Source organism: Kryptolebias marmoratus, linkage group LG4 (genome assembly GCF_001649575.2).
Source record: "Kryptolebias marmoratus isolate JLee-2015 linkage group LG4, ASM164957v2, whole genome shotgun sequence".
NCBI classification, from domain to species: Eukaryota; Metazoa; Chordata; class Actinopteri; order Cyprinodontiformes; family Rivulidae; genus Kryptolebias; species Kryptolebias marmoratus.
The window spans coordinates 25,700,171-25,709,051 of record NC_051433.1 but is presented as its reverse complement, the minus strand read 5'-3'; the positions used below and the strand labels follow the sequence as shown (position 1 = coordinate 25,709,051).

At 38.2% G+C, this 8,881-nt stretch overlaps 1 protein-coding gene across 2 annotated transcripts in view; it reads right to left on the bottom strand.

Annotated features, from left to right (window-relative positions):
• Nucleotides 1-8,881, bottom strand: part of cntn4 (contactin 4) — a 280,686-nt gene that overhangs the window by 186,587 nt on the left and 85,218 nt on the right. For both annotated transcript variants that reach the window (XM_017426954.3, XM_017426955.3), the window contains exon 3: nucleotides 7,685-7,817. In XM_017426954.3, coding sequence (XP_017282443.1) covers nucleotides 7,685-7,817 — 133 coding nt within the window. The remainder of the gene's footprint in view (nucleotides 1-7,684; nucleotides 7,818-8,881) is intronic.

The following is an 8,881-nucleotide window of genomic DNA, read 5'->3' as shown; positions in this document are numbered from 1 at the left end:
ACTCCCGGCTTCGACCCCTGCCCGTCCGACCAAGTGTTAAGCTTTGCCCCCGCGGCCTACCTTTCGGAGACGCTAATCCTCGTTTCCGTTCCTGGACTTCTCACAGCCGCTATCCTACAAGGATCAGGTTCCGGTCCCCGTCACACCACCATCCAGGTCAGTGTAACCTTCTCAGTCCGTGGTTACTTCCTGGTTATCGTGTGGATAATAAGACTGTCTCGTTTCTTCTCAGTGCGGCGATCTGAGGTCCACCTGCTACGCATAGCATTCTCCGTGCTGTACAATAAAGACACGTTAACTGTCAACCCCTGTGTCTGGGCTGAAATTTCGGGTCCGCTAACTGATCCTTGTCACTATCAGTTTAACAGATAATAAGCTAAAATGTGGTGAAAGCTGAGAGTCATTCACAACACACAGTCTAATCATGACATCTTGCAATATTGTAAGAGGTTGTGCTTAATATTGTTTCTAACATTTAACAAAAACAGATATAACTGTCATTTCTTAACTTAAAATGATCTTAGTCTAAAACTCTTGCAAGACGGCAGGCAGGTGATCTGCATTCCTTCAAGGCATCAAATATTTTTGAAAATATATTACACCTTTTGTTGTTGTTGTTGCAGAAAATCAGGTATTTTTAGGGCTGTGGCCATGGGCGCCTGCATAGTAGGTGCAGGATAGTCATATAATCCAAGCAGGGGCTGATTACATGAAAAACAATGTCAGACTGTGGCACTCTCCCATCTACCTGCAATCAAATCCCTCACAAATACCAGAATTCTTGTGGGCTGGACCAGAGCTGCACTCACAGAGCGCCTCTACAGACTCCTTTCTTTTAATAGACAAAGTGTGCAGCACAATGCTCTTTCATGGCCCTTCTCCAGTTCAGTCATAAAGTAGGTGCACGCTCTCGAGAGCCTTATTACTACACACAATAAAGAAGAGCCAGGGGGAGGTGGCCACATTCGCACTGGACGACAGCAGCGATTCATTTGCAGCTGAAAGGGAACAAACAAAAATAAAAAATCAACAGACATATTTCACAACAAAACAAACACCTTCAACCTGAAAAGCAGAGTAAAGCGTCAAGAAGGGGGGTTGAAGGGGTAGAGGTGATGCTTCTGTATCATAAACAGATAGCAGTCTCTTTTTCATTCTGAAAAGCCACCCCATCTCATACGGAAGCAGCCTCTACACAGCTGTAATTGCTCTGAGTAAGTCTGCATTGTATCCTAAGATAAACAATTTAATCGGTGACAGCTTGAAAAACCAAATGCTGCATGAGATTTTCTCTGCCAGTCATCGGTTCAGTGCTTTATCTGGGTCTTTCTAAAACATTAGACTGGGTGGGGATAGTAATTAGGCCTTGAAAATGTTTTGATTTATCTGAGAGAGTGATCATGCTGCACTCTGAAATGGAAGAACGAAGCCAGCCCGAGGAAGGCATTTTGAAACCATAAATGTTCCATATTGTGTGTCTGTGGCAGTTAGGCACTGAGATGATTCAGAATAAGTACCCATCAAAAGCCTGCTATTGTTCCTTTGTGACAAAACAAAGTGCCCCTGACAACTCTTGTCACTTTTATAGTGTTTTTATTCACTAATATTCAGAATTAGATTCCACAGATTCCTGTGGATCTTGCATACATTTTAGCACCAGATAAATCGAGTAAAGGAAACGGCACGAGGGAAACTTTGAACCACAAGAGCCTGTCACTGTGTATCTTTCATGGGAAGCAGAGCAGCAGAATACATCAAACACATGTTAAACAGAAAATTTATTCATTCTGTTTATAGTGATTTATAATGGCAAGCAGGCCACAACAGCAGCTCCATTTGTTAGACACTTGCTATCCCCAATCATGTAACATTGGGCCATGTACACAATGGCATAATACCACACCATCTGGCTTATGAGCCTTTGAATGTTACACAGTCTGTTTGGTCCTGGTGCTTATCAATATGCTTTTGAATGCTTTAATTTTTTGCACCAGTAATTTGTATATGCTGCACAACATGTGATTATAGTTACTTACGCCTAAATGTAAATCTAAACTGAACAAAGAGCTTTATACAATTAAAATATAATCAAAAACTATTTGTTGCATTGGAAATTTGAAGATTGATGATTTTTCTGCTGTGATCCATCTGTTCATCTGTTTCATTACAGAGCGGAACAGAACTGTTTATATTCAAACAGTTTAAAGCAAAAAGACAAAAAACAGAAAAACCTAAAAAAAAAAAAAGAACCTGCATTTTTTTTCTTTTTCCAAAAATGCTGTGCGAATGCTAAGTCGAAATTAAGCTGATGTGTAACAGGAAATGAACTGTCAGTAAAAGTGGAATTATTTAAAGAGTTTGAAATTTTTAAATTGCAGAAATTTCACAATTTACAAAAAAAAACAAAAAAAAACCCTTCACTTCCAGTTTAAACAAAATTGTCAGAGCTGAAATATAATGGTGGCCAATAAGGAACTGGGTGCACACTCTACTCTGGAGGGACTTCAGAGAAAACCGTAAATTATATTGCAATAGGGGTCACACTGGGTGAAAGCTGACAAAAATGCCTATGTTTGACATATAATTTGTATATGTAGTTAAAAGTTTCTGAGAGTAAAATCTGCAAAAGTGTCACAAGTTTAAGAAGCACTTGCAGCTAAAGAGTGTAATGATGTAACAAAATGCTGAACAAAGCATAAAATCTGAAACTGACCAAAACTTTCAAAGAATTTAAACTGGTATTTTGGAAAATAAAAATATACAAGATATCAAATAGCTGAATCATATGGTGATAGTCCAATGTTTTGTGACTGATTCAAAGTTTGAATGAAGTTTCTAGGTAGAAGAATGCTAAAGTAGTTAGCTGTCAAAAGTCAAAAAGATCTGAAGGGTAAAAAAAAATTAAACTCCCACAACATAAACACAATCTTTCAGCAGAAGGACACACTTATATGACAATTTAGAACTCTTTTTCCACCAAAATTCATAAATCCAAAACATAAACATCTTTGCAATCCTTTCCCTTATTACAAATGAAGTATTAAATTCCTGTTTGTTGGCTCCATTGGTTTTTTTTTTTCTGTCTTATGCTCAAAACGTACATTTTAGTCTATTCTTGTAAAGAAAAGTGTAAAATTGGTTCCTTTGTAAAACTGGTCAGCTGCTAAAAATGGGTAGTGTTGACTGGCAGTAGACCTTAGAAGTGGCTACTTTGTTTCTCTGATGTATAACTGATCACAGTCCTCCCAACACTCAACAGCATACACTAGCCAAAAGGATGGCCGAGCATAGAAGAGCAACATCATCAGACCAAGACTGAGGTTTACTCTTATCTGCAGGCCAGCGGCCACTTTTTCAGGGATGAAGATGTGCACATCTTTGACAGAGAGGAACGTTCATTTGAGAGAGAAGTAAAGGAAGCCATCTTTGTGAAGATAACCCATTTGGTGTTAAACAAGGTCAGAGGCCTCCATGTCCAACTGTCCCCCTTCTATAATGCTATTATTGCGAGTATCACTCAGTCCTTTGTGGATAGCAAGCAACCATCAGTGCATTGGCTATGGTCCTCCTTTTGCATGTAAACAACTAGTTTGGGTGCTGCTTTTACGACTGAGCTTGCTTGCAGCTCCTCAGACTGAAGAAGTCTTTTAGATAAAAGACAAAAGGTTTCAACAAACGGCAAGAGCTGGGGATTGAATGCCCAACACTGAGATTAGAGGTCAACCACACTATTCACTGGGCTAAGCCACCCACCATTGAAAGTTGGGTTTAAAGGAACATTAATAAAATTAATTGAATTGTAGGCAAATTATGCCCACTCCATACTCCCTTAACGGAGTCCAACTTCCCTCTATCAATGATGAAGTCAAGTGCATTTTCTTTCTTGCTAGGTTTAGTCAAGTTTAATGAATGGTGGTCAGTACCATGCTCAGGCTTTGGGTTCGCCTTCTGACTTTTTTTTCTTTCTATGTGTAGTGGGGGGAATGATCACTGAGCATGATTTAGTTCTTGGTTGTTTGTCGCATCTCATCATTAAGAGGCATCAGCAGCAGAAACTTCAACAGCTGATCCAATCATTCTTTATGCTGGCTCATTCCCACGTATTAAACGAACCGATCCACTCAAATTTCACCCCAGCAGTTTCCGTGAGTAGTCGTGATTGATTTGAACTTTTTATTTGCCAAAGATACTACCACACAACACAAACCCTTTCAATAGACTAATGGTCCATGTGAGGGGGGAATAAAGAGGGAAATACACTGCTCTCTGAACTGGGTGCACACAGAGCTCAACATGTATTCTGAAGATGCAGATGTTTCCAGCAGGGGGAAAAGGAGAAACCTAGTACAAAGTAGAGGGCCTGTAATACAGCTGTTTCATCCAGAATAACACCATCATGATTTAAGAGGATAGGCATAAAGTTTCCAGAACTGCAGTTAACAAGCTAAGACTGTCATGTAGCTTCATCAGGAGACAAAGCATGAAGAGAGAGCCTAAATCCAGGTCTTTAATTATTCTAAAACCTAATGATAATACTCCACAGGGGCACTTTCTTTACTTTGTAGCTGTTAAGCACTAGTGAAGCAAAACAAAGTACAAAAATCGAAAGATGATTAAAACAGCAGCCTATTTCAAAATGGTGACTGTATGAAATAAAACTGTTGGATCACAAGAGCAAAATGAACTCACTGTTCACAGTTTTAGATTTGTCACTGTGAGCTTACACCGCATGAGAAACCTGCAGTTACACATAAAAAATCCGTTGCAAATATTTTCAGCAGAGCTGTTAAATGGTCTATTTTCCATTTGTATTTTTGTGCAAAATGAAAGAGAAAAAAAAAGCAAAGATCCATGTCTGTGTGTGCATTCAGAGCATTATAACCGCATTACTGATCAATAAATCTTTTGAGACATGATCCATTTTTGTGTGTTTGATAAGACTCCAAGGTTGTTGTATTCTTCCTTTTTTTCTGAACATTTGTTTGCTCGCTTTTCAATGGCAGTCCAAAAAAAAAAAAAAGGACTTGACAACAACAACAACAAAAATGGTTCCAGGAACCCAAAAATCTTTTTTAATTATTCAAATTTTAGGTATTTTTGAATGAAACATTCAATGATGTGGTAGCATGTACTACAAAGCATGGTTTTAAAAAAAAAAATCTGAAAAACTAGAATGTATATGATCTGGTGTTCCGTTTTTTGTGTGTGTCCCCAGAAATGTTTATGTTGTCACTTTTGAAATTTGGAGCCTGTTAAATTAATTGTTTGGTTTGAGACAAGGTTGTTATTTGGCTTTGTTGTATTTAAAATGCATTTCTTTATTTGTATCTGCTGCGACTATTTGCAGCACAGATATTAATTTGCATGAGTGATATCTGCAGTGCATGGACTTTCAAACTGAAAGGTTTTTAAAATTTGTTTATTTTTTAAGTAGGTCTGTTGTTATTGGTGGGAGCAAGTTGACCTTGCTCTCTTGTTTTTCATAATGAATCAATGTGTCACTCAGCGCATCAGTGGGGCTCACTGAAGTGATGTTGAAGGTTTATTATTTGATTGAATTATTTACCAATATGAAATGACATCACACTAGGGGCGAAACAACATCTGGTGCCGCAGGATCTCGCAATATTGAAATGTCACAAGATTTCTCAATGAGGTAAAAACTGTTTTGCAAAGCAATACCAAGCAAAACTTTCGTAAAGTTAGTGCTGGAGATGTCTCCACCACATTTGCTTGAACTGTGGTTCAAGCAAATGTGGTTCAAGCAAATGTGTTAAGCACAAAGACCAACATGGTCGCATCACTCCAGCCGTGTGAGAACAGCTTCCCCTCCACCCTCCCACTGCCTCCTGAAACAGCTGAAAATAGATAGAAAACAGTCTCTGTCGTTCATTTTGTTTAAAAACAAAACAGACTGAACACCGATTTCACATGGTGTCTGGTTGAAATTTGAGGCTGACACCATGTAAAATCCTAACTTCTCAAAAATTCATTTGATGTGAGCGAAAAAAGAGCCAATAAAACTTTGAGGCTTGATTGAGATGGTGACAGAAAACTAGACTGTATTGTTCAGTCAGATACCTCTCTCCTGTTTTCCACATACGCTGTTTAATTCCGTGTTTGTCAGTGTAAGCAACTTTTCTCTGTAAGGAAAATAATATTGAAACACATACACCCAAATAAGTTTCACTCTAATTCAGTCCTAAGAGTTTCAGAGACTCAGACTCCCCCCCCCCAAAAAAAACCCATTAAAATCCACCTGTCAGAACACATCACAGCTTCAGAATGCACCCATCCATTTTCTTCACCCACTTCTTCATTCTGGGTCACAGGGAGCTGGTGCCTATCTCCAGCAGTCACTGTGCAAGAGGCAGGGGGACACCCTGGATAGGCCACAAGTCCATCACAGTACCACATACAGAAAAACAAGACAAACAAGCATTCACACTCTCCCTCACACTGAGGGACAATTTAAGAGTTACCAACAACCTAACATTCATGTTTTTGATCTGTGGGAGGAAACCTGAGTACCCAAAGTAAACCCACATGTGCACATGGAGAACATGCAAACTCCACCCAGAAAGGCCCCAGGCTGGGAAGCAAACCTGCAATGTTCCTTCTTGCTGGGAGGCTCTAACCACTGCACCGCTGTGCAGCTACAGAATGCCTGAGTAAATTTATTTTAACTTTGTCTTTTGGGTCTTCTCTTGTTATTTTAAGATGATGTGTTTGTAGCTGAATGATTTTCATTAAGGGGGTTTTGCAGCTGCTTTAATGGGCTAAGGTAAAATATTTACGTTAGAGATCAGTTTAAAAATGGTGATTAAAAACAAAGACAAAAGAAGTGAATATACGTCTTATATTTTAACGTAATTTGAGTAAACTCTATTTGTGCTCACTAATGAATAAAACATATTTAGAAAGGTTGTCTTCATATTTCTTTCGGAATATTTTAACTTAAGACATCTGAAATCCTGGAAAAATTAAATTCTTCATTTTACACACAAAAAAAGAAAATAACCCCAAAAAACTGACCCTTAATCAGGTATTTAATTTTGTCCCAATGTGAAAAAGCAAAAGACTCAAAGTGCCATTTAAGGTCTGAAGAGATTTATGAGAAATCAGACAGGAGAGATGCCAGTAAGTTCAGTTTGTGTCAAAACCTCCAAGAAAAAAGATTATTGAAATAATTTATTTTCCTGGCATGTATTTTATCTTTGAAATATTGTTCTTGTGAACCAAGGATCTCATTTCACGAACTGAGTGTATTGTTACACCCTTGCATCACACTAATATAAAAAAGTCACATTCAAAAGCATCTTAAACACTGAGTGACAGTTAAGTTTTTTTTTGTTTTTTTTTTGTAACGCTCTTGAAGCCCTCAAAGGGGGGGAAGATAGAGAGAGAGGAAGAGATGCCCTTGTAACTTTGGGTCAATTTGAGCTGAAGGCCAAGGAAAATGTTGAAAGTCTTTTCTCTGTCAGTACAAGAAATTAGAAAGTGAGTGTGATTTTACTGCACTGAGTTTTCCTAATGTTCCTTCTTAATGCTGTTCAGAGATAAATGAATGGGGAGATTTGTAAGCCATATGTTGAAATATGTTTACATGTTCAGCAGATTAAAGTAGAGAGCATCAATAGAGACGAAGCATGCGCAGATGGAGACAGATCAGTCCCAAACTCACCGGTACATGAGAGGTGGGCTTCCCTGGGCTTCACAGCTGAACACCACCTCCCTGTTGTTCTCCACTGTGTGCACAGGATACACAATGCTGCCCGGCTGCTTGGTGAAGACAGGACTCTGCAGGACACTGCTCTCTGCGGAATCACACAGAAACACAACACGGCTGACTATAAACTCGAGCACCAGCCTGTTTGCAAAACAGCCAATTAGTCAGTGGCAGAAACCAGTTGATGCTGCTTTAAGCATCTCAGAGGGCGAAACCACAAGCAGACAAAACATATCAATTTAAACTGGCTGTCACGACTTTGCGGCACTGAGAAAAGGGATTTGAAGGAAACGTGTCTTCAACACCTATTTAGGTGGTAACAGGATACAGAGACTAATTTAGGTTGAACAATGGCCTGTGTAGAGACAGTCATTTTCTTCATTATTTTTTCTTTTTTTGGTACTTTTTATTTATTTAGCCAGATATTGGGATAATGTGCTCATTGCGTTTCTGCTGTTAGAGCTCTTTGTTGTAAATAACAAATAAGGAATCTTGGTTACTGCAACACTAACTCTGGTTCGCAGGGCTGCACTCTATTTTTAGACGAAGCTTTAAATTACTTCAAATAAAATCATTTAATTTTTTATAAAATGTCTTTATTAGTCATTTTGCAAGTAGATTTTTTTGTTTGTTTTTAATTATCTTTGTGCTTTTTAAGTGACAAAGTCAGCAAAGTAAGGCTGAGACAGTTTGAACATGTCCTGAGGACGGGTAGAGGATATGTTGGATGAAGGGTATTGAATATAGAGCTGCCAGGGAGGAGGAAAAGAGGAAGGTTCATAGATGTAGTAAAGAGGAGGAAAGAGGAGGAGGCTGAGATAGGGTAAGATGGAGGCAGATGATCTGCTGTAAGGGTAGCCACTTCTGGTTTTTAAATACTCTTAAAACATTTTTCTCTTTGGCTTTTAACTCAGTTTGAGATGTTGTTTTTTATTATTTAAACAGTTTGTTATTTTTACTATTTTATTTGTTGTATATATTTTTTTTAATTTTGCTTTGAAATTGTACAGGTGCTGGTCATAAAATTAGAATATCATGAAAAAGTAGATTGATTTCAGTAATTCCATTTAAAAAGTGAAACTTGTATATTATATTCATACATTACATACAAACTCATATATTTCAAATGTTTATTTCGTTTAATTTTGATGA